Below are 27,178 nucleotides of genomic sequence, written 5' to 3' on the forward strand. Positions count from 1 at the left end.
CACTGTAGGGAATACAACAAGAGAGGAAACTCAGCGTGAGAAGACTCCGAGACTAGAAAGAGAGAATACACTATGGGACCTGAAGACAGGCCAGTGTGGCTAAGACTTAGGCAACAAAAGCAAAGGTGACACATAATGAAATGGGAAAGACAGGCCAGAAATAGACCATGCTGGCCTTAAAGCTTATGGGAAAGATTCTGCATTTCATTCTAAATTCCACAGAAAGTCCTTGATGACTTTTAAGCAGGGGAGTTTCAATACCTATTTATATTCTGGAGTCAGATGCACTACCAATGTGCCATGAGATCACAGAGCTTACCCATGTACATTCTTTTTTTTTTTTTTAAAGATTTTTTATTTTTTTTATTTTTATTTGAGAGAGAGAGACAGTGAGAGAGAGCATGAGCGAGGAGAAGGTCAGAGAGCGAAGCAGACTCCCCTATGGAGCTGGGAGCCTGATGTGGGACTCGATCCCGGGACTCCAGGATCACGCCCTGAGCCGAAGGCAGTCGTCCAACCAACTGAGCCACCCAGGCGTCCCCCCATGTACATTCTTAAAGATACTTCTGGCTACTGTGTAGAAAATCCAATGGGAGGAGAAAGCACAGAACCAGGGAAGGCAGCTGGGACACTGCAAGAGCAGTAGCCTAGAAAAGCCCCCACATGCTTCAGGAGGAGGGGGTAAAGGAGAATAAACATATGCAAAAAAACTATCATCCACTCAATTATCTCAACCCAGATTTCTGGAAGTTAACACCTGTCACCCTCCGCCCAATTATCCAATCAGTCATCAAGTCCTATCGTGTCTACCTGCCCAAGAAACTCTGCATTCTATTAACTCCTCTACAATCTCCAATTCTACCTTTTTTAGTTTATAGCTTCATCATCTTTGCATGACGTCAGGAGCCTCCACACTGGTACCGCAGGTATCTTTCCACAACTCAAACCTGCCTGCAGAAAACACCAACTTCTGCCATTCTTCTATCTAATAACCCTCACGGCTTGCCATCACCACAAAGATAAACTTGAAGTTCTTTGGTACGTCAAGACCTTCAGGAGCAGACATTCTTTGGGGTTCAACTTTGCTTCCAACCAACCATTCCATCCACCCTGAATACTTAGTATTTCAGTCATGCTAAAATGTCTAGGGATTACTGAATGTTCCACAATCTGTCTCATGCCTCTGTACCTTTGCTCAAAATACTGGCATCCTCTCTTGGCTTGAATACCATTTTCTCAAGTAGATGCTCTATGGTGTTCACACAGCACCTTGCACAGATCACTACAAAACCAAACACATGAGGCTGGAACGAGTCAAGTGTTCAAGTGACTTCTCTTACGTGCAAGGCTCTCTAAGGATAAGGACTATGACTTAACTCAGTTTAGCTTCACCACCTTACACAAATGGTCCTATAAACACATGATGAGTGATGAAAACCAGGGCTTTCCCCTCAGGGAACATGTAATCAAGTCAGGGAAAGAAAACATACAAAAATATGAGAAGTACGTGAATGTAAAAATCATTAAAAGATATAGTTTTGTTTCTCTTTCTCACAGCACCTTTTATAAAATTTCATCTGTCCTCAAGACCTTACATTAATATGTTTATCCACCTCCAGCAAAAACTTACAACCTCTTTTACAGAGAAAAAGGGAGTCATCCTGTATGAGTTTCCTCAACTTCCTTGCCCCTCACCCTATCCTCTACTACAGACTGGATCCCCCCAACCTGATCCTATACTAGTAAACAACTCCGTGCTTCACCTCTCACATCACCCCCATCCACATTCTGACTAATGCCAAGTTCTCCCTCACTGTGTCCTTTTACTGCCAAAAGAAGTTACTTTTATAGAATCCTCCAGACTTTGATGATAATACCTAAGGATAATCATCAATGTATAAAATTACTATTTAAAAACACGACATATTCCCTAGAAAAGTGTCATTTTGGGAATTAAGCTGTAGAAGACCAGAGCCATTCATAAGAAATCCAAATGGTTTCTGTTATAATTATGGGTCAGGTTTAAGTTGTCCTTTTTTACTTACTGATAGTTCCTGATAGTGAGATAATGATTTCTTCTACCTCACTAGTAGTATTAACCTTAAGTCATTTATATTCTCAGAGTGACAGTAGTTTACATAAAACAGCAGTTTCATTGCAAACAACTGAGTACAAATGGCTTATGAAACTTATTCTATGATAAGTAAAAACCAATGATGCTGTCATCATAGTGAAAGCCACCAAACTAACAACGCTCATCTAACTTTGTCAAGAAAGACTCACTCCTGTATTCTTAAAGTGGATTAAAGCTATAATATACATTCTTACATAAGGTAAGAGGAAGAAAGCAAAGAGATGGAAGAAAAAAAGTGAGTACATTCTCTTTCTTGTAATCAGTAGAGAGTGAAATGAAAGGTAAATGACAGTGCTGAATATAAGGGGCCTTGGTTCAGCATCAGGGTAATGACCCATGTCCGGCTTTTGTTTAAAAATCCTTCTCCCTTTATCAAAGCTTCCCACTGTTCTACATCTGGTACTGGACAGTAGCTATAGAAACCACTTGTGCTAAAGTTATACAACTATAAACAGCACTAGGCCATTTGCAAACCAAGGACAAGTAGGTCAAAAGTCTGGCATCTAATACTATTAAGAGAAACCTCTAGCATTATTCTTAGTGGGACCAAGGTAAGGGTGGAAATCTTTATCCCTAAATTAGGTATTCATAAATAATCTGTACTTTAAAAATTTCATTTTTCTGCAAGATAATAAGTTACCTATAGTCTATTATTTTAATATATTAAAATTGTCATTAAGTTCTGAAAATGAGTAACATTTCATGATTCAACTTTGATATCAGGCACTCAGCACATAATTTCTTCCTAACTATAAAAAGATCATCATGGATATTTATGCTATCATGGCAACAGAGAACTATAAGTACTTTCTACATGGTCTCAATGGAAAGATACATTAACTTTATAAAAATCAGAACTTAACCTCAAATATTAAAAGAATACAGAACTGACACACCAGATAAAAATAAAACAACTTATTAGTTCCTATATCCAAATATTTAATTAAAACTAAGTACATAGCAAAGGATGAGTACTAGACCAAAATATATATTAGCATGCACATACATGTTTTTTTACTTTGAGACTATTTACCTAGTTGACTTTTTTATGAGACTGACGCGCTACCTACTGCGCTAACGAGGCACCTACCTAGTTGACTTTTTTAAACTGCCACCATCCATTAAAAGAAAAATTAACAAAATACACATGCACTTATATAAAGATCAAAACAAGCAAAATTAATTTGCTTACAGATCAATTCAGTAGCAATAACACTACAAAGGAAAGCAAGAAAGTGATTCCTATAACAATCAGATTAATGGTTACACTTGAAGGAAGAGGTGTTTATAATCAGAAATAGCCACCAAAAGGGGTACTTCTGGGGTGCTATAATCCTAACCTTGGTGGTAGTTACAGAGATGTTCACTTTATAATTATTCATTAACCTGTACATTTGTTTTAGGCAAAAACAAACAAACAAACAAAAAACAGTATGTTTAAAAATCTCATGGTTGTATTCCGGTGGGTCATGGAGGCGGAAGAAGACCGATGTTCATGTTTGAATTTGAAAAACACTAGAAAGATAATTCTAAGTTAAACATATCATAAATAAAAATACAAAAAACAAATTAGTAAGTAGAAAATCTGTCATTCAAGAATTTTAAAAGAAGTTCCAGAGGATCATGGAGACTCCACATAAATAAATAAACTTATTTCCCTAAACCATTCATACCTCGGGACTCCCAGATCAAACTTGTATTTTGCAACTGACCTCTAAGATTCTATAATAGGACATGAATATATTAAAGACTGTTTTACTATCATAGCTTCAAAATATGATCATTACAGCTGGAGCATAATGACAGATGCTCTCTACCTTCAGAAAACTGCATTTGACAGATGCTCTCTACCTTCAGAAAACTTCAAATAAAAGAGATATATACTAGAATCCGGGTATCTTAAATGATTACCTTCCTAGAGTAGGTAGGGGATGAACATTTGCTTTTTCTTGGTTGATCAGAAACAATAATTTAAAACCATCACGACAGTATGAACAAAATACCCAGTCTGTTTGACAAAAATCATCTAGTTGAAGATATGTAAAAGAAAACGTCAAATTATGACCCTTTAAGATTTAAATTCAAGGAGAAGTACCAATTACATTACAGCTAAAGCAAGCCATTCAGAACAAGATAACATGAGACAAGTAGATGATGTGATCCTTTAAACTTCATTCAACATGATATGCAACATTCCCCAGGCTTCTATCTACTCTTAAAAGCTTTTTTCAAATATCTCAAGCCAAAACATAATTTATAGATAACACAAATAGTTTCTTTCTGACTTACTATTAGAAATAATTTTTTAAAAGAATCTTTCTTGGCCTTTCTCTCTCTCATACATACATATTTGGATGGTAATGAATACTGCACTATGTTACAACCTCCATTAAAGTTCACATCTAATTATCATGTTCTTACTTAATATCACCTGGTCTTATTTTTCTCACTCATAAATGAATCAGCGTCTCCTTCCCACTGGGCACATTCTAGGATTGAAATACTTCGCACTTAATCACTAATCTTTCATACCTCTAACCGAAAGGAAAATATTCACTGTCCTGGCAGGAGATAGGCAAAAAACAAAATATTTCAGAATGAAAGGTCAGCCAGCGAGAACCACCTTTAACTCAGATAGCTGCCAACACAAGTGACCATTAATTCTGAGAACAGATAAATCACAACGAAATAGACACAAGCATTATGTCAGCAAATCATCCGCTCATGACTAGCAGCTCTACTGTCGTTCTAACATGTAAACGACTTTTCACAAAGACTAATTTCTTCTACTTCAAGTCACCCATAAGTCATTTTCTTAAACAAGAGACCTTAGTGTCTCTTCTCTCCCTTCCTCATTTAAAACATGTTAATGGTTCTTTCTCTCTCCAGAGCTTTAAAATCTTCTGGTCCATAAGTCAAATCCCTCAGTTTTGGACATTCTGATTAATGAAGCATTCATCAGCTTCATGTTAGTGGACTCTTCATTCAATCCAAAATTTTAAAAATTAAGATTAATTCTCATTACCTGCCACTATGACTGTCCAATACTCCCTATTATTTAAATCATCTGAACTATACTGACTAACTCACATAATATAACCATAGTCTACATTAGTGTCCATATAATACCTAAAATTCAACTTACCTATACTTCAGTACTTCTCAAATCACAGCATATCAGGGAAACACGCCACAAAACAAACAGGGCACATGACAAACATGACAGCCCATTTAGTGCAACAGCAACTTAAGACACTTTTTTTATACACTTAAACATACTACAGAATAGAATTTAAAAGCTATATGAATGTAAGAAAGTCTCAAAAATGGCTACTTTGGATACTCTTTTATCTGTCCAAGAATACTGTTGGAAAAGGCAGACAGAGTACTGTTTTAGGTGGTTTTCACTGACAATGTAATATTCTGGTCCATCTGGACAACTCTGGAAATCAGCATTTTTTTTTCCAACGAAATTTATATAAAGGAAAATGTTTTATAGGAGTATGCACTGTGACCACAAATATATACAGCATCATCAACTACATATATCAACAGGAAAAATGGATTCTGGTAAAACAAATCCTATTCTACCATGGCGCCATTAACAATGAGAAAAAATGATCTTTAAAAGACACTAGAAATACGCCACTCAAGAATATTTGCCTTTTAACCTTGGCATATTCCAAAAGCAGAAACTGTCTAGGTAGTGAGGCAACATGATGCATAAAAAAGGTCATAGAATTTCAAGTACAAAGAAGAGTTTTGGTCTCAACTCCGCTACTTCTTATTCTCTAAAATTAGCAAAATAACATCATCAGATGGGTATGAAAGCTCTGTAAACAGCAAGTAGCATTAAGCATTCCCTTCTCTTTCAGACTGTATCAACAGGGAATAATGGCTTCTCTTACCAGGTGTTTTCATTAATATGGGTAGCAAAAATTATGTTCAATAAGCAGGTCTAAATACTATGGTAATAATGAAAAGATTCAAAATTTTATAAAATACCTACATTCTTTAGTTTTCTCATTTAACACGTAAGTTTACATTCTAAAAGGGGAGAGGAAGAACACTTTATAACAATGTATCGAGTGGGCCAAAAGTTATACTGAAGTTAAACCTAGTAAGTGACAAACCCTAAATGCAGAAAGACAGTGCACAAGAGTGTAAAAATCTACAATTAATAGTTTCCCACTGCCAAAGTCAACAACGCTGAACAAGGCTGAGAATAATTTGTTAGACGCGTAGCAGAACTGTTTGACAATTTTATGTCATCACTTGAATTATAAAGGACTAGGATCTTGCTGCAATTACATACAGTCCTTTCCATACAAACAGAAGGTAGAAATGGGACAATTAATTCAAAACCAAACATGATTAATTTAACATGACTATTTTCAGTAATAGTACACTGCATACTAGTTAAAACTCACTGATGAAATTTGATCTTAGAAAGTGAAGGCTGTTTCAAAAACTTATTTGAGCACTGGGCTTTCTTCTTTTTTTTTTTAAGATTTATTTATTTATTTGACAGACAGAGATCACAAGTAGGCAGAGAGGCAGGCAGAGAGAGAGAGGAAGGGAAGCAAGCTCCCAGCTGAGCAGAGAGCCTGATGCGGGGGCTCAATCCCAGGACCCTGAGACCATGACCTGAGCTGAAGGCAGAGGCTTAACCCACTGAGCCACCCACGTGCCCCTTTTTTCTTCTTTTTTAAATCAGTTTGAAAGGACAAAAGTAAAATAATAAAAACAAACAAAAATTAACACTGCCTTTCTAGGTTCAAAAACATCTAAGGTGAGGGAGGAGTCAAGATGGCGGAGAAGTAGCAGACTGAGATGACATCAGTTCACAGTTCAGCTAGACAGTTATCAAACCATTCTGAACACCTACAAACCCAACAGGAGATCGAAGAGAAGAGCAGCAATTCTAAAAACAGAAAATTGACCATTTTCTGAAAGGTAGGACCTGTGGAGAAGTGAATCCGAAGCAACAGGAAGATAGACCACAGCGGGAGGGGCCAGCTCCTGGCAAGCAGCAGAGCAGTGGAGCACAAAATCAGAACTTTTAGAGATCTGCTTCACTGAATGACATCACCCCAGAGGCTAAGCGGGGGTGGAGCCCTCACGGGAACAGTGTGGTCTCAGGTCGTGCAGGGTCACAGAAGGATCGGGGGTGTCTGAGTATAGCAGAGCTCGCGGTATCAGAGCGGCGAAGCTGGCTACAGAGATGGAGCCAAGGAGTGAGCTCTCAGCTTGGGGTTACCTTGAACTATGATCTGCAGCGCAGTCAGACCACTACTCTTTGAGAAGGGAACCCAAAAGTGGCAGATCCCGGGAGACCCACCTTCATCCACTGGAAGAGCAGAGCAGCAGGAATCTGCTGGGTTTGGAGACTCCACACGAGACTGTGCGCCACAGACAAAAAGGATTGGTTGGTCACAGGCCGGGTGAGCTCGGAGTGCAGCTGCAGATCAGGGAGACGGGAGTGATTGAGCGCTTTTTTTTCCAGAGTGCACTGAGGAATGGGGCCCCCAGCTCTCGGCTCCTCAAGGCAGGAGACTGGGAGGCCGCCATTTTCATTCCCATCCTCCAGAGCTCTACAGAAAGCATTCGGGAAACAAAAGTTTCCGAGAGCGAATGAAGCAGATTACTTAGCCCGGCCCCTGGCTAGGGCAATGCAATTCTGCCTTGGGCAAAGACGCTTGAGAATCACTGCAACAGGCCCCTTCCCCCAGAAGATCAATAAGAACATCCAGCCAAGACCAAGCTCACTGATCAAGGAGAACAGTGGAATTCCAGAGGAAAGGAAAGCGAAGCATGGAATTCATGGCTTTCTCCCCATGATTTTTTAGTCGAGCAAAGTTAAATTTTTAAAAATTTTTTTCTTGTTCTAATTTTTTTTAACTTTTCCTCTTTCCTCTTTTAACATTTTTTAACTAGTTTATCTTAACAATACCTTTCTAAAAAAATATTTTTAAACCATCATTATTATAGTCCTATTTTATCCTTCATTGTATCTAACTTTATTTTTTGTATACATACAGGGATCTTTCTTCTAGAAAATATCTGGGATAAAATTTCTTCTAATAGGGGCGCCTGGGTGGCTCAGTGGGTTAAGCAGCTGCCTTCAGCTCAGGTCATGGTCTCAGGGTCCTGGGATCGAGCCCCGCGTCGGGCTCTCTGCTCAGCAGGGAGCCTGCTTCCTCCTCTCTCCGCCTGCCTCTCTGCCTGCTTGTAATCTTTCTCTATCAAATAAATAAATAAAACCTTTAAAAAAAAAATTTCTTCTAATAGATCAAAATATACCCTAAATCTAGCAAAGGGCTTTGTTCTAGTCTCTAGCCTAAGTAAATTCTCTCCACTTTCTTTTTCCAACTTATCGTATCAATTCCTTTTATAAAATTTTTTTTTTAATTTTCATCTTTACAATCATATTCCATCCCTTCATCATGTTTACCCTTATTTATATATATATATATGTTTTTATTTCTTTAAAATTTTGGGAGGTAGTTTCTTCTAAGAGACCAAAATACACCCAAAATCAAGTGGGTAGTTCTGTTCTATTTACCATACTAATATATAGACATATATATATCGATATAGATCTATATATATAGACTTATATAGACTTTTATAGAAGTATAAAATAAATATATATTTTTTACCCCTTTTACCCCCTTTCTTCTCCCCGATTTGGGGTCTCCTCTGATTTGGTTAGTGTACATTTCTCTGGGGTCTTTGCAGCCCTTTTAGTATTTTATTCTTTCGTTCATATATTCGTATCTGGATAAAATGACAAAACAGAAAAACTCACCACAAAAAAAAAGAACAAGAGGTAGTACCAAAGGCAAGGGATCTAATAATAAGGATATTAGTAATATGTCAGATCTAGAGCTCAGAATGACGATTCTCAGGTGCTAGCTGGGCACGAAAAAGGCATGAAGAAACCCTGCTGGAGAAATAAAAGCCCTTCCTGGAGAAATAAAAAAACTAAAATCTAACCAAGCTGAAATCAAAAAAGCTGTTAATGAGGTGCAATCAAAAAACGGAGGCTCTTACACTGCTAGGATAAATGAGGCAGAAGAGAGAATTCATGATATGGAAGAACAACTGACGGGGAATAAAGAAGCTGAGCAAAAGAGAGATAAACAACTAATGGACCACAAGGGGAGAATTCAACTAAGTGATACCATAAGATGAAACAATATTAGAATACTTGGGATTCCAGAAGAAGAAAGAGAGAGGGGAGCAAAAGGTATATTGGAATGAATTATAATAGAGAATTTCCCTAATATGGCAAAAGGAATAAGCATCAAAATCCAGGAGGCACAGAGAACCCCCCTCAAAATCAATAAAAATAGGTCCACACCCCATCACCTAATAGTAAAAGTTATAAGTCTTAGTGACAAATAAAAATCCCAATAGCAGCTCGGGACAAGAAGTCTGTAACATACAATGGTAAAAATATTAGATTGGCAGCAGACTTATCCACAGAGCCCTGGCAGGCCAGAAAGAACTGGCATGATATATTCAGAGCACTAAATAAGAAATACATGCAGCCAAGAATACTATATCCAGCTAGGCTATCACTGAAATTAGAAGGAGAGATAAAAAGCTTCCAGGACACCAAAGGCAAAGGAAACAAAAGCAAAAATGAATTTCTGGGACTTCATCAAGATCAAAAGCTTCGGCATAGCAAAGGAAACAGTCAACAAAACAAAGAGGCAACCAACGGAATGGAAGAAAATATTCGCAAATGACAATACAGACAAAAGGCTGATATCCAGGATCTATAAAGAACTCAAACTCAACACACACAAAACAGATAATCATGTCAAAAAATGGGCAGAACACATGAACAGACACTTCTCCAATGAAGACATACAAATGGCTATCAGACACATGAAAAAATTCATCATCACTAGCCATCAGGGAGATTCAAATAAAAACCACATTGAGATACCACCTTACACCAGTTAGAATGGCCAAAATTAACAAGACAGTAAATAATGTGTGTTGGAGAGGATATGGAGAAAGGAGAACCCTCTTATACTGTTGTTGGGAATGCAAGTTGGTATAGCCACTTTGGAAAACAGTGTGGAGATTCCTTAAGAAATTAAAAATAGAGCTTCCCTGTGACCCTGCAATTGCACTACTGGGTATTTGCCCCAGAGATACAGATGTAGTGAAAAGAAGGGCCATCTCTACCCCAATGTTCATAGCAGCAATGGCCACGGTCGCCAAACCGTGGAAAGAACCAAGATGCCCTTCAACGGACGAATGGATAAGGAAGATGTGGTCCATATATATTATGGAGTATTATGCCTCCACAAGAAAGGATGAATACCCAACTTTTGTTTCAACATGGATGGGACTGGAAGAGATTATGCTGAGTGAAATAAGTTAAGCAGAGAGAGTCATTTATCATATGGTTTCACTTATTTGTGGAGCATAAGAAATAACACAGAAGACATGGGGAGATGGAGAGGAGAAGGGAGTTGGGGGAAACTGGAGGGGGAGACGAACCATGAGAGACTATGGACTCTGAAAAACAATCTGAGGGTTTTGAAGGGGAGGGGTGGGAGGTTGGGTGAGCCTGGTGGTGGGTATCATGGAGGACACATATTGCATGGAATACTGGGTGTGGTACATAAACAATGAATTCTTGTACACTGAAAAGAAATTTTAAAAATTTAAAAATTAAAAATTAAAAAAAAAAGCTTCCAAGGCAAACAAAAACTAAAAGAATTTGTAAACACCAAACCAGCCCTATAGGAAATACTGAAAGAGGTCCTCTAAGCAAAGAAAGAGTCTAAAAGTAGTAGACCAGAAAGGAACAGAGATAATACACAGTAACAGTCACCTTACAGGCAATACAATGGCACTAAATTCAGATCTTTCAATAGTTACCCTGAATGTAAATGGGCTAAATGCCCCAATCAAAAGACAAAGGGTATTACAATGGATAAAAAAACAAAACCCATCAATATGATGCCTACAAGAAACTCATTTTAGACCCAAAGACACCTCCAGATTTAAAGTGAGGGGGTGAAAAACAATTTACCATGCTAGTGGACATCAAAAGAAAACTGGGGTGGCCATCCTTACATCAGATAAATTAGATTTTAAGCTAAAGACTATAATAAGAGATGAGGAAGGACACTATATCATACTCAAAGGGTCTGTCCAACAAGAAGATCTAACAATTTTAATTATCTATGCCCCTAACATGGGAGTAGCCAATTATATAAACCACTTAAAAACAAAATCAAAGAAACACATAGACAATAATACAATAGTAGGGGACTTTAACACCCCCCTCATTGAAATGGATAGATCATCCAAGCAAAAGATCAACAAGGAAATAAAGGCCTTAAATGATACACTGGACCAGATGGATATCACAGGTATATTCAGAACATTCCATCCCAAAGCAACAGAATACATATTCTTCTCTACTGCACTTGGAATATTCTCCAGGATAGATCACATCCTGGGTCACGAATCAGGTCTCAACCATTATCAAAAGACTGGGATCATTCTCTGCATATTTTCAGACCACAATGCTCTGAAGCTAGAACTCAATCACAAGAGGAAAGTTAGAAAGAACCCAAATACAGGAGACTAAAGAGCATCCTACTAAAGAATGAATGGGTCAACCAGAAAATTAAAGAAGAATTGAAAAAATTCATGGAAATAAATGATAATGAAAACACTACGGTTCAAAATCTGTGGGACACAGTAAAAGGCAGTCATGAGAGGAAAATATATAGCGGTACAAGCCGTTCTCAAGAAGCAAGAAAGGTCTCAAATACACAACCTAACCCTCCACCTAAAGGAACTGGAGAAAGAACAACAAAGAAAGCCTAAACCCAGCAGGAGAAGAGAAATAATAAAGATCAGAGCAGAAATCAATGAAAAAAAAAAAAAAAAACAAGAGAACAAATCAACAAAACTAGGAGCTGGTTCTTTGAAAGAATTAGTAAGATTGACAAACCTCTGGCCAGACTTACCAACAAGAAAAGAGAAAGGACCCAAATAAATAAAATCATGAATGGAAGAGGAGAGATCACAACCAACACCAAAGAAATACACACAATTATAAGAACATACTATGAGCAACTCTACACCAAGAAATATGACAATCTGAAAGAAATGGATGCAATCCAAGAGACATATAAACTACGACAATTGAACCAGGAAGAAATAGAAAACCTGAACAAACCCATAATCAGTAAGGAGATTAAAAGAGTCATCAAAAATCTCCAAAGTCCAGGGCCAGACAGCTTCCCAGGGGAATTCTACCAAGCATTTAAAGAAGAATTAATTCCTATTCTCCTGAAACTGTTCCAAAAGATAGAAATGGAAGGAAAATTTCCAAACTCGTTTTATGAGGCCAACATTACCTTGATCCCCAAACCGGACAAAGACCCATCAAAAAAGAGAATTACAGACCAATACCCTTGATGAACACAGATGCGAAAATGATCACCAAAATACTAGCCAATAGGATACAACAGTACATTAAAAGGATTATTCACCATGACCAAGTAGGATTTATTCCAGGGCTGCAAGGTTGGTTCAACATCTGCAAATCAATCAATGTGATACAACAGATTAATAAAAGAAAGAACAAGAACCATATGATACTCTCAATAGATGCTGAAAAAGCATTTGACAAAGTACAGCATCCTTTCTTGATCAAAACTCTTCACAGTGTAGGGATAGAGGGTACATACCTCAATATCATCAAAGCCATCTATGAAAGACCCAGAGCAAATATTCTCAATGGAGAAAAACTGAGAGCTTTTGCACTAAGGTCAGGAACATGGCAGGGCTGTCCACTATCACCACTGCTATTCAACATAGTACTAGAAGTCCTAGCCTCAGCAATCAGACAACAAAAAGAAACTAAGGCATCCAAATCGGCAAAGAAGAGTTCAAACTATCACTCTTTGCAGATGATATGATACTTTATGTGGAAAACCCAAAAGACTCAACTCCAAATCTGCTAGAAGTTGTACAGGAATTCAGTAAAGTGTCAGGATATAAAATCAATGCACAAAAATCAGTTGCATTTCTATACACCAACAAGACAGAAGAAAGAGAAATTAAGGAGTCAATTCCATTTACAATTGCACCCAAAACCATAAGATACCTAGGAATAAACCTAACCAAAGAGGCAAAGAATTTGTACTCAGAAAACTATAAAGTAATCATGAAAGAAATAGAGGAAGACACAAAGAAATGGAAAAATGTTCCATGCTCATGGAATGGAAGAACAAATATTGTAAAAATGTCTTTGCTACCTAAAGCAATCTGCACATTTAATGCAATCCCTATCAAAATACCAGCAACTTTCCTCAAAGAAATGGAACAAATAATCCTAAAATGTATATGGAACCAGAAAAGACCTTGAATAGCCAGAGGAATGTAGAAAAAGAAAACCAAAGTTGGTGGCATCACAATTCCAGACTTCAAGCTCTATTACAAAGCTGTCATCATCAAGACAGTATGGTACTGGCACAAAAACAGACACATAGACCAGTGGAACAGAAAAGAAAGCCCAGAAATAGACCCTTAACTCTATGGTAAACTAATCTTTGACAAAGCAGGAAAGAATGTCCAATAGAAAAAAGACAGTCTCTTCCACAAATGGTGCTGGGAAAGTTGGACAGCAACATGCAGAAGAATGAAACTGGACCATTTCCTTATACCACACATGAAAATAGACTCAAAATGGATGAAGGATCTCAATGTGAGAAAGGAATCCATCAAAATCCCTGAGGAGAACACAGGCAGCAACCTCTTCGACCTCGGCTGCAGCAACTTCTTCCTAGGAACATCGCCAAAGGCAAGGGAAACAATGGCAAAAATGAACTACTGGGACTTCATCAAGATCAGAAGCTTTTGCACAGCAAAGGAAACAGTCAACAAAACCCAAAGACAACTGACAGAATGGGAGAAGATATTTGCAAATGACATATCAGATAAAGGGCTAGTATCCAAAACCTATAAAGAATTTATCAAACTCAACACCCAAAGAACAAATAATCCAATCAAGAAATGGGCAGAAGACATGAACAGACATTTCTGCAAAGAAGACATCCAACAGACACATGAAAAAGTGTTCCACATTACTCAGCATCAGGTAAATACAAATCAAAACCACAAGGAGATACCACCTCATTATCAGTCAGAATGGCTAAAATTAACAAGTCAGGAAATGACAGATGCTGGTGAGGATGCGGATAAAGGGAAACCCTCCTACACTGTTGGTGGGAATGCAAGCTGGTGCAGCCACTCTAGAAAACAGCATGGAGGTTCCTCAAAAAGTTGAAAATAGAGCTACCCTATGACAGCAATCGCACTACTAGGTATTTACCCTAAAGATACAAAGGTAGTGATCCGAAGTGGCATGTGCTCCCAAATGTTTACAGCAACAATGTCCCCATTAGCCAAACTATGGAAAGAACCTAGATGTCCATCAACAGATGAATGGATAAAGAAGATGTGATATATATATTAATGGAATACTATGGCAGCCATCAAAAGAAATGAAATCTTGCCATTTCCAACGACATGGATGGAACTAGACGGTATTATACCGAGCGAAATAAGTCAATAAGAGAGATAATTATCATATGATCTCCCTGATATGAGGAATTTGAGAGGCAAAGTAGGGGGTTTGGAGTGTAGGGAAGGAAAAAAAGAAACAAGACTGGATTAGGAGGGAGACAAACAATTAGAGACTCTTAATCTCACAAAACAGAGAGTTGCCAGGGACAGGGAGTTAGGGAGAGAGTTTTTGGGTTTTGGACATTGGGGAGGGTATGTGCTATGGTGAGTGCTGTGACGTGTGTAAGCCTGATGATTCACAGACCTGTACCCCTGGGGCTAATAATACATTGTATGTTAATTTTTTAAAAAGTCCGATTTTCAGGGGAGGGGGGTTGGGAGAAGGGGGGTAGGGTTATGGACATTGGGGAGGGTATGTGCTTTTGGGTAAATTGGAAGGGGAGATGAACCAAGAGAGACTATGGACTCTGAAAAACAATCTGAGGGGTTTGCAGTGGCGGGGGGGTGGGAGGTTGGGGTACCAGGTGGTGGGTATTATAGAGGGCACAGCTTGCATGGAGCACTGGGTGTGGTGAAAAAATAATGAATACTGTTTTTCTGAAAATAAATAAATTGGGAAAAAAAAAAGTCCGATTTTCATTACAGGAAAAAAAAAAAAAAACCTAAGGTGAGTGCCCTTAGTTAGCATTTTTATGTAGAAGAAAAGTTGTCAGAAACATCCTTAGATCATTCTTTATTTCTTCTTCCAAATATCAAATAGACTGCCTATAGAAATATTATAAATCTGGAAAGAGTACCAGAAAAAAAAATATTTTCCTAAATAAATTAACTTAAAGGAAAGAAAATGAGAAATGACAACAGGTCCCTACTTTGCCACTAAGAAATGACAGGTACATTACGTGGCCCCATCTATATTTTCTTCTGAACAGTGTTTCAAAGCCATCATAAACATCATATGCTGGTGCTGGTACTATTTAGGAAGGCCACAAAATAAAGAATGCTAATGTCATTCATTTTACTTTCTAATATCAAGATTTAGAACTATCAAATCTACAGGTACTATTTCTTTTTTTTACATGTATTACTCATGTGCCTGGCACATAAATGTTATTACTAACTCAAATGATTACATTAAGTGCTGCAATTTCTAAGAGCTGCAGTGTTACTAATTTAAATTATCAAATGCCTTACTTCCCTCAAAATATTAAAAAACAAACATATATATGAGAAGTAACTAATTGGAAGAGCATGAAAAAAGCATACTTTAACATGCAATAGAGACCTCTTTTTCACTGTGATAGATGTTGGTAATTGTTACTGGTATGGACTTAACTGTGTTCCCCCCAAATTCATATACTGAAGCCTTAACCCCCAACCTGATTATATTTGGAGACTGAACCTTAAAGGAGATGAATAAAGTTAAATGAAATCGTAAGGGTGGGGCTCTAATCCAACAGGACAGAGGACATAGCAAGAAGGTGGCTGTCTGCAATTCAGCAAGATAGGTATCATCAGAAACCAAACTTGCTGGCACCTTGACCTTGGGACTTCCAGTCTCCACAACTGTAAGAAAATAAACTTGTTATTTAAGCCATTCAGTCTGTGGTATTCTGCAACAGCAGCCCAAACAGACTAATACTACAGTTAGTTAACTGAAAAAGTCAGTAAAAGCAGGAAAAACTGAAAACATTTTGTAAAAACACTGAACATCTTAACTTTAAAAATTGTATACTCATTTATCAATCTTGTGATATAGAATCAGGACCTACAAAGATTTTCAGTTTTGGCTTCTGTAAAATGATGCAAGAAAATAAAGATTCTTATAGTAAATCTGGGTAGAGAAACCTAGATTGCGCTTTTTTTCAACCTTTTATCGTCATCTCATACATTCCAAGCCCAACAGTCTTTCTTTGCAACTCACTTGATCCAATCTTTCTGAAGTAGTCCACTTAGCTCTTCTAGAAATGACAACTTTATTCTCACACTCACATTTTCCTCGTCTAACTAGTGTTTAGTTAGACTTCCTAATTACCATAACAAATACAACTGGCTTAACCAGTTCACAAAACAAACACAGCTGATTCATGGCAAACAGACAATTCAGCTGGTAGAAAAAGAAGTGTACAGATAGAGTAGAGATCAAGCAAGTCACCAGCTGGAAATATCTGACATGTTATAGGCATTAGTATTGGGGTTTTAGAAGAAAAATGGCCAGTACTAGTAAGTCAACTGGGATTGAAATGCAGATTAGTTAAGAGGACTTCTATTGTATATACAAATAAATGTTGTCCATTCAAAAGTCACTGCAGAAGGCTGTCATTGTGTCAAACAACTTGGGAACCCCTCTTTTAGAATTTTTGGATCTTCTTAATAAACATTTAATGGTAGATCATTACCCTCAGGATAGGTTATTTCCAAAAAACAACAATTAAATGACATGTCTCCTATAAAATGTGAGCACCAAAGTCCAGTAACACAATGTGAAGAAAAGCAAGGTGTTACTATTCAGCAAAATAACTGTTCAATATTAATATATTTCTTTAAATGTAAATCTAAAGTTTCAAGGATATACAGAATAATTATGATATGAGTACAAGATGCCAGCCCAAGCATATCTATCATTTGAATATAAACTTGTTTTAAAAATGACAGACACTTACATTAATTGTATCACATATACCTGTATATAAATACATACACACCTACACAACCACCCCTAATTGAACATGAACCAACTATTTATATACATAAACAGCTTAAACTTTCAGAAATGCCCTGATATTGGAGCTTGATTACTGAAGAACGTTTATATTACATTGAATCTCATTTGGTAATGAAAAGGAGTCACTAAACTTTTCGCATAAAGAAATAACATAATGAATACAGTGTTTTAGGAAGAGTCACTTAACAATTAAGAACTAGAGGTGTGAAAAATGGAAGAGAGAATTTAGGAGATGTTAGCACAAACCAGGTATATGGTGATAAGATCTAAGTTAGAGACAGGTAGCAAATGAAATTAAAAGGACAAAAACAAGAAATACACAATAATATATTCAAAAAGCACTAAATAAATATTGGGTTTCATTACTGTGAAAGAATCCATGAGCTGTGAATTAGATGAAAAAAATCAAATGTGGAGATGAATCTGACTTCTGCTTACCCTAGAGATCAAAAACAAAGATGAGCTCACTGCAGTTTACTTTGGGAAAGCTGTGGTTGTCAATCCAGACAAGTACAGCCCAAGGAGCATTCTGTAGATTTAATTAAGCTCCATTATGAGGCATTATTCGTATAAATTCTGATCTGGATATGAAATAACAGATGTTTTGTTCTTCCCAAGAATAGTGTGTGTGTGTTTGTGTGTGTGTATCAGAGAAAGTGGGGCGAGAACATGTGTTGGGCCCTAACAGTTAACAGCAAATTGCTTTTTCCATTTTATAAAGTGATATTTTCTCTTCAGAATAGTCTGTAATCAAGTAGGTCTTGCTTTTGGAGAAAAATGGGTAACTAGTAGATTGCTAATTAGACAACGGTTGTTTAATTGTGTTGTTTGTTTATTTGTTTATTTGTTTGTCTTAAACTGCATTAGTGGCAAAGATGAGAAGTTAATTTAAGGTCAACTTCTATTTCCATTCTGCTATTCAACTTTTATAACCAACTCCTACCCTCTAAATTCCACCAAATACCACAAACCTCTTGCACTTCTACCCCTTCCTGAATTTGGTAACTTTTTAAAGATCAAGGACTAACAATTTCAAACTCCATTACAAGAAAACTAAAAGAAATATATGGATTATTCCAGAATTTAGCCAAAAAATACTAGGATAATTTACCTCAAATTCCTTCACCTTTTCCATTGTTATCAAGCGCCTTGATGTGTGGCTGGAAAGCTTCTGCTCACAGTTGCTAATAAGCCTCAGGCAAGGGTGCCAGGGTACCATCTCTTCAGTGTATCTGAAGAAAGAACAGCTGACCTTTAGGCTCACATGCACATACTACACAGAATCACCACAGAATTGTCCAATGTGGTATGGACATCCCCCACTACATGCTGTTCCATTTTATTTCACACAGGCTAACTGTCCAGATAATCCATAAACAATCTGTATTTTTAAAAAGCAAAGTATTTGAATATTACCACACCCAAAAAAAAGGAGTTTAAATTCTTTTACCTGTGGACTAAGAATGCAAGTATGTTTTATGAAAAAATACCAAGTATTTAAACCACAAAAATATAAGACAATGACTCCATCCTAAAGCACCTCACAAGAGCACATTAGACAGAAATATATTCCACAACAACCCCTTGACATTCATGAGGGACTGATTCATGTGGAAATTTTTATAAATTCCCAAAGAATAATGTCCACTCAGCATATACTTTCCCCATAATATGAAGTGTCCCTGAAAAATTTCAGTGGCATCTTAAGACCTCTATTACTTTGTAAATACAGGACTAAAGTTATTTATAAGATTATTCAAATAAACTACCAATAAAATAAATACTCCATGGTCACCTTAACCATGAAATAAAACCGAAGCCACAATCATGAGCAGTGGTGACTGCTGCTATCCAGCACACATACTACGTGAATGGAGAGGAGGACACCTGGAAAGCAGGACAGTCAGGCTGCAGTAGCTCAGCGTCTGACATCTGCTAGGTTGTTGGCATCAATCTTGCCAAAAGACACAGGTGACAGATGAGGGGGAAATAGCTATGGAGCAGAATGCTGAAGAACAGCAGCGGAGGGGGCTCACCAGTTATAGGTGCCATTAAGAACACCACAGATTGCCCTTTTTTATTTCTCCTTTGCAAATGTTGATACCTTCCTAGATTGTCTCCACAAACATTTATCACATGGGAAATTTTAAAACTCTGGTCCAAACTGGGAAAGGTGCCAAACAGCACTTCCTGTAAAGGACTATACCATTTCAGCTAGCCTGTTCCAATACGTCAACGTGGTCTTCACTACCACTCTTTTACTGAATTCTCTAGCCCCTCTGACCTTCAATGAAGTCTCCCTCATTACCTCAACCACATGCTCAAAACCTTCAACACCCACTTACCAAGCAACATTCATAATGCACTTCACTGTTTTATCAGTGGAAAGAATTCTCTTGAAGTCATCCTCTGCATCCTTTCTTAGGGCTTTCCAATACGCAAAGACCATTTCAGTTTTCAACTGATCTAACAATTCTCTAATATTCACTATACAGTAAGGAAAGTTGTATTCTCATAACATTAGCTGGCATCAAATCTGGAATCTTTACACAAAGCATTTATGATATAAAGGAATACATTCTACACCATGGTTAACAGAAAGAAGATATAGCCTTGACTTTAAGCTTGAAAAAGCATGGTTTGTAGATTTCTGAAATAGTATTGTTTAAACTTAGTTATGTATCCTTTTTTTAAAGGGAAAAAATTCTTATTTCCTGACAGAGTGGACTTAAAGATTTGTACTAAAAGGTAACATAAAGATATATAAGTGAGATGTAAAGTCCATATGCTTATATAACTATAAAACCAAGACAAATTTACAAATCAAATCTGAAAGTACAAACCCAATGCAACTATACTTGATACTGATGACCCAAATGATGCTAAGCTGCTGAAACTGAGTCACCAGGCATTTGGCTTAAGAGCAGAAAAACATTTCTGTATTTTAATTACCTTTGCAGCTTGACCTTTTGAGGTTAAGCATGAAAGAACATCATTTGGGTCATCGTTATCATTAACAAGCTAGTTTTTAACCATTACCCTATTATACTAGAACCAATCAATTTAGCAGTATACCATACTCCCAAAACACCATGCTAAGAACTTAAAAGTATCAATTAACGATATATGTCCTAATATATTTCATACCAGCATACTGCAATGAATTGTTTACAAACTGTTAAATAGAAGCCATAAATCTGTTCTACGCCTGGGTCATTATGACAGTACAGTATGCTATTTTCACTTTGGTTTTATTACTATAGCCCTACAATCCAAATATCTATTTAAAACCTAAATCAGGCACAACAGGAAAGTCCACAGAGATAGATAAGTGGCTGCCAGGGCAGAAGTGGTGGTGACTGCTTATGTATATGGGGTTTCTTTAGGGGTGACAAAAATGTTCCAGAATTAGAAAGTGGTAATGGGTGCACAACTTTCGTGGATATACTAAAAACCATGGAGTTTTAAACTTAAAAAGGTGACCTTCATGATATACAAATTATATTACATTATTTTTTAAAAAGCAAAACTAACTATGCACATAGGCCTCTCTAGCTTTTCCATGGATCAATTTTGATACTCATTTTCCTATAACTCTTCATGCCTCAAGCTATTTCCAAATAACACTAGAATTTCACCTCCCATTTGAGAAAAGATTTTGCACTGATTAGAGCACTCACTGAAAACAGGTCAAGGGATCACTTTTTCTTGTTTCCTTGCTAAAAGAAAAAATGAGCACCAGGTATTATATGCAACTAATGAATCACTGAACACTACATCAAAAACTAATGACGTACTATATGGAGGCTAACTGAACCTAACACCACCAAAAAACCATGTTCCCTTCACTGCTCTGAGCCACTCCAAAATTCATTTTACTAAAGTTTATCCCTTATGTAAATCAAACCATCACAGCACTCCTTAAACTTACACAGTGAGGTATGTTAATTATTTCTCAATAAAATTGGGGGGGAAAAATACCCCCCCCCCACATCCTGCGCTGGGACATACTTTATTAAGCTTCTTTACTTTGTCAATGTTTTTAACACAAGCAGTAGCAATGGGATTTCTATTAAAGAACATCTTTCACAAAGAAATGCAGTTTCTAATCACCTCAAGAGAGTAATCTATGTCTAATGCCAATCAGAAAAGAACACTACATGGATACTTAAAGCCTGAGCAGACAAGTGCACAAAGTAGTTTAGTAATTCCTGTAATATCAAACACACAGCAGTTGAATTTATGCCACCCAAATGAATAGCACACAGATCTTCAGGGTGACTTGCAAGTAGCTGAAACTGTGGATAATAAACCGATAAATACCAGCAGTTTACAGCAATTTTATGTGGTCAGTCTCTAGGAGTGATAAGAACAAACAATTATGAGAGCACAGATTAAAGATTAATTCTGCTGAGGAGGGTTGGAAAAGTATCATAGAGGTGGCTACAATTAAGCCAGGCCTTGAAAGATGACCTGAATTTTATCAGCTGAGAAAAGAAGAAATGGTTTATCAAAGATAGAGACAGAATAAATAAAGGTGAAAAGATACAAAGTATACAGATTATCTTGATGCTGGTAAAAAAAATTTACTACACTAAAGTGGAGAAAATCTATATTTGAGGAAACACAGCAAGTTTGTTGAGTAGCAATTTCTTCACTGCAATTTAAATTGCCAAAAAGAAAATCCTTTTTCAATGATCAGCTCCAATGATTCTTCACAAATAACTTAAGCTTTTAGGTAGTACTTTACTTGTATTATGTCTTATACTTTTCAAAATGCCCTGGGTTTAAAGAATAATACCTGAACTTGATTATAATACATAATTCTTATTTATTTTTAAGATTTTATTTATTTGAGAGAGAGGGAGGGAGGGAAGGAAGGGGAGAGAGCAAGAGCACAAGCACATTGTTGGGGGTTGGGCGGGGCAGAGGGAGAGAGAATAACAGAAGCTCCCTGTTGAGCAGGGAGACCAATGCAGGGCTCAATCCAGGGACTCTGGGATAATGACCTGAGCAGAAGGCAAACACTTAACTGAGCCACCCAGGAGCCCCTGTAATTCTTATTTTTAAACTTGAATCACATAACAGAATTTGGTGGAATACATGAATTCAGTATTAGGACTAAAAGCCTATATTCACTACACCAAAAGTAAAAAAAGTTTTAGAATCGAACTGTGCTAATATATAATTTTAAAATGAAATCTTTATTCTTAGTTCAATAAAAAGCCATATTTTTAATACAACATAATCAAACTAATTCTAAATTGTTTAATTCGGAAGCAAGAAAATTATTCCAAACTTCTGAAGATGATTTTGGTCTTAAATTCCTAATAATATTGTGCTATTTTAAAACAACAAAGATTTTGGCATACAATACAGAAGTAAAAATAATTCATTTCCTGACAAACACAAGACAAACTAAGCTCATTAATAAGTTAACAATAGTAATAATAATTCATTAGTAAGATCACCTTAGGTTAAAGGGAAGGAGATTATCTTCCTAATCAGCCTGAGGTGACCTCTGAAAATGGTTTGCTACTCCCTTGACCCAGAAAACCCCCAAAATCATGCAAATCAAGAGGTTCAAATCTTCGTGTTCACTTTAAGAACACACATGAAACTATCCAGGCCATCAGGGGTATGCAGATCTGAAAAGCCACCAACTATCTGAAGGATGTCACACTGCAGAAGCCATGTGCCATTCTGTTGCTACAATGGCAGAGGTGGTTAAGTGTGCCCAGATCAAACAGCTGGTGGCCCCAAAGAATGCTGAATTTCTACTGCACATGCGTACAAATGCAGACAATAATGCCGAATTTATGGATTTGGATGTAGACTTTCTGGTTATTAAGCACATCCGGGTGACAAATACAACTTACAGGGCTCATGCTTGAATTAACCCGTATGTGAGCTCTCCTGCCTCAGTAAGATGACCCTTACTGAAAGAGTAGACTGCTTCTAAACCAGAAGAGGAGGTTGCACAGAAGATAAAGATATCCCAGAGGAAACTGGAGAAACAAACTTATTACTAGGAGTATATTCTGCATAAAATACATGGAAGTAAAGTTATTTTTTAAAAAGGAAGAAGGATAAACAGAAGTCTAGTAATGAACATCAAAGGATGTGGACATAACTTTCTTCAGGGATGAAGTTAGGGAAGCAAAGAACATAGTCCTCCCATGTGTGCATCAGCCACATACCTGAACAAAATCTTTCCCTTGATAAACAGCTAAGATAAAAAAAAAGTGATAAAAATGTGTATCCCTTTTCTACTCTTAAAATATTCCTCTGATAATATGCATGTGGAAATTTTCCCTTGTTGCAAATTATTAAAATCAAGAAGTCACTGAAAAAATATCCAGTGTCCATTTTGTAAGATCTTCAGAAATATTAAAAATACTTTAAAGTACCTCCAATTTAATTTTGTATAAAGAGAAAGGAAAAGACAAAAGAACTACAAAAGATATTCTAAAGTACATTCAACTCCAATTATAACTGAATTATAAAGTACAAAATAGTGGACAGTCAGAAACGCCAAAAAAGAAGTATACAAAAACTATGGGGACATTTCAAAATGACAGAGGAACCACCTCAAAGTGACTCCCACTGATCAAATCTGAGATAATCTGAGCAACAAAATAGGGATAGTAATGAATTATAACCCAATGAATAACATAAGCACCCATGATTCCATAGCAAAATAAATTAATAAATTTGTAAACAAATGGGGGATGAAGGGGAAACTCTTCCTTATAGTTGGATGCCAATTTATAAATGCAGAAGGAATGATGGAACAGAAAAGTCATCATTGTAGTGGTTTTCAACAATGGAGTTGTCATTGTGAAGAGGGATTTGATGAAGATATTGATATAATCTTGGGATATCTCCCCCATGAAATACTAATCAGAGGAGAAAATGATGGCTCACAGTGGAGAACCCTGAGAGAACAAAATAATCAGATGATCAAATCAAAGATCTCTAGTAGGGATTAACTCCATATGCCCCCCAATGCAACGCACAAAAACACGTATAATTTGTGTAGTGTTCCTACCAAGGGCACTACCTGAATCTGGTCAGAAAAGAAACATCAATTCTCCCTCTGCCCCACCCTGCCACGTCTTTCTCTCTAAAAAAAAACAAAACACCACCAGTTGGACCCTCGTTGAGGGCCAACCTTTAATATAAGCCATATACTCTACAAAACTGTCAAGGATACAAAAGATAAGAAAAAATGGGGACATATTCTAGACTGGAAAAGAATGACTTGATGGCTTAACAGAGCCCATTTTCTCAGATGGACTGCAACTGGTAAAATCTGAACAGGGTCCATAAAATGGACCAGTGTTATCAATGCTGATTTCCAAACTTGGAGGGCTGACTGTGGTTTCACAAGAATGTCCTTGTTTCTGAGAAATACAATGAAGTATGTAGGGGTTATACGACATCATTATCTGCAACTTCGCAAATCACTCCAAAAAAGAAGAATGATAATGAATATGTGACTAGTGTAATGGGTGAGGAAAGAAGAATCAATAGGTGTACATTAGTAGTTGGAAAAGTCTGGATGAGGAGAGTTTTTTGTGTTACATTTGAAACTTTTATGTAAGTCTGAGATTATCTCAAAATAAAGTTTTTAAAAATTTAGTCCTGAAACTTAAAATGGGAAGCTTTTCTCTCAATAATAAATAAATAAATCTTAAAAAAAAAAAAAAAAAAAGTGGGGGGCCAATGGGTGGCTCAGTTAGTTGAGTGTCTGACTCTTGGTTTTTAGCTCAGTGATCGTGGGGTCATGGGATCCAGCCCTGCATCCTGCTCCAAGCTCAGCGGGGAGTCTGCTTGGGATTCTCTCCCTCCCTCCCCTCACCCCTCCCTGACTCTGCATGTGCAAGTGCACATGCAGGCTTTCTCTCCCAGATAAATAAATCTTTTAAAAAACTGCTGCTAGAATTCAGCTTATCTAAGGCAGGAACCATTCTGTATAGAAACAAACAAAAGTGATTTTCTCCAAAAATACTAGTAAAACTCCATCTATTGCTTCCCATACCAGGCACATGAGATCTGATAGACTGTTGAATTAAGCAAACATAGCCACAGGAATAAGGAAACCAATTAGCTTAGCTAGCTATTAACTATAAACTAGTCAATTCACTCCTTGGAATTTTCCTTATTTCTAAATTGAAAAGATTACATGAGATTATGACTGGCAGCAAAACAGAAGGCCAGCATTAAGGGGTCTGGACATGAACATGCACAGTGTACAGTCTATCAGCTGATAAATAAAAATGTGACTAAAGTCAGTCCACAGTAACTTCCAATACAACATTTTTAAAACAAAAAACAGCACAGCTTCCAACTGCTGAGGACCATATGCCATATTCAAAAGACAGACAAGTTAACACTGTTCTAAAATGCTTTCTGTACAATTACATATAGTAAACATAAGAACTAAAATAATTTTTTCAAAAGATTACTATGGCAGATTAGAGAAATAGCTGAATTTTGAGCTTGATATTAAATTATCTTTCAAATTTAAAGATTCTGTCTTATTCAAGACATCATTTGCTCCATTGTTGATGTACACAGCTCTGTTTATAATTAATAATTACTGAATAATAAAACCCAAACCAATCATGTGGAACATAATCAAAGCTTTAAATATAAGCACAGCTTTTATTTCACTTGTTAGCTTTTAAAAAAGATTTACTGCGTTTAAGGCGATCATAATAGCCAATATATATTAAAGCTAGCTTGTGGCAGATGAATCCCTCAAATAAGTTGTTAAAAATTACCTATGTTTGTGGCCTAACAAAACAGTTACCAGCAGCTATGATATATCAGACCCTGAGCTAATGATGGTACACAACTAGGTTTGGCAAACTTACCCTCTAAAGGACCAGACAATAAATATTTTAGCCTTAGTGGGCCACATATATTTCTGTCACATGTTCTTTGCTTTTTTTCTTTTTTAACTACTCTTGAAAAATCTAAAAACCCGGGCGCCTGGGTGGCTCAGTGGGTTAAGCCGCTGCCTTCGGCTCAGGTCATGATCTCGGGGTCCTGGGATCGAGTCCCGCATCGGGCTCTCTGCTCAGCAGGGAGCCTGCTTCCTCCTCCTTCTCTCTCTACCTGCCTCTCTGCCTACTTCTAATCTCTCTCTGTCAAATAAATAAATAAATAAAATCTTTAAAAAAAAAAAAGAAAAATCTAAAAACCCATTTTAGTTCAACCCATCTTAATTCAAATGCCTTATAAAAACAGGTGAGGACCATATCTGGCTGACAGGCTATAGTTTGCCAACTCCTGACGTAAAATGAAAAGGTCAAAGCAATTCAATCAATAAGAGGAAGGGGACTGTTTTATACACATATGTAGGTAAACAAAGACAATTATAAACATTAAACACAAAGATATTTACTCTAAATCCAATTAAAAATAGGGGGAAAATGTTATATAAATACCGTAACAAAAGTGAAATTAAAAATAAAATTATTTAGCATTACATACTCTGGTGTATACACTGGTAACCAATAGACTAGTCTTCCACCTAATACGAGGGTCTCAGCTGAGAAGTTTAACAAGTCAAAAAACATATCACTCAGATGATAACTCAAGGAAACAGGAACATGGCTTTCTGGACTAGAAAAAGAAAACAGAATTTCAAAATCAATGAAAAACCTTAAGACTGTTAAACTTAGCTAATTAAAAACAGTAACATGCTTCTTCTCAAAATAGTATCATATTAAACT

The 27,178-nt window shown here is 36.9% G+C and overlaps 1 protein-coding gene across 1 annotated transcript in view; it reads right to left on the reverse strand.

The window, feature by feature from the left end:
* The window catches only part of TRMT11 (tRNA methyltransferase 11 homolog), a 65,494-nt gene that overhangs the window by 8,977 nt on the left and 29,339 nt on the right, over positions 1-27,178 (reverse strand). The window contains 2 exon segments of the mRNA XM_044249397.1: positions 18,544-18,664; positions 26,937-27,068. Coding sequence (XP_044105332.1) covers positions 18,544-18,664; positions 26,937-27,068 — 253 coding nt within the window.

This window comes from Neovison vison, chromosome 1, assembly GCF_020171115.1.
Source record: "Neovison vison isolate M4711 chromosome 1, ASM_NN_V1, whole genome shotgun sequence".
In the NCBI taxonomy this organism is placed as follows: domain Eukaryota; kingdom Metazoa; phylum Chordata; class Mammalia; order Carnivora; family Mustelidae; genus Neogale; species Neogale vison.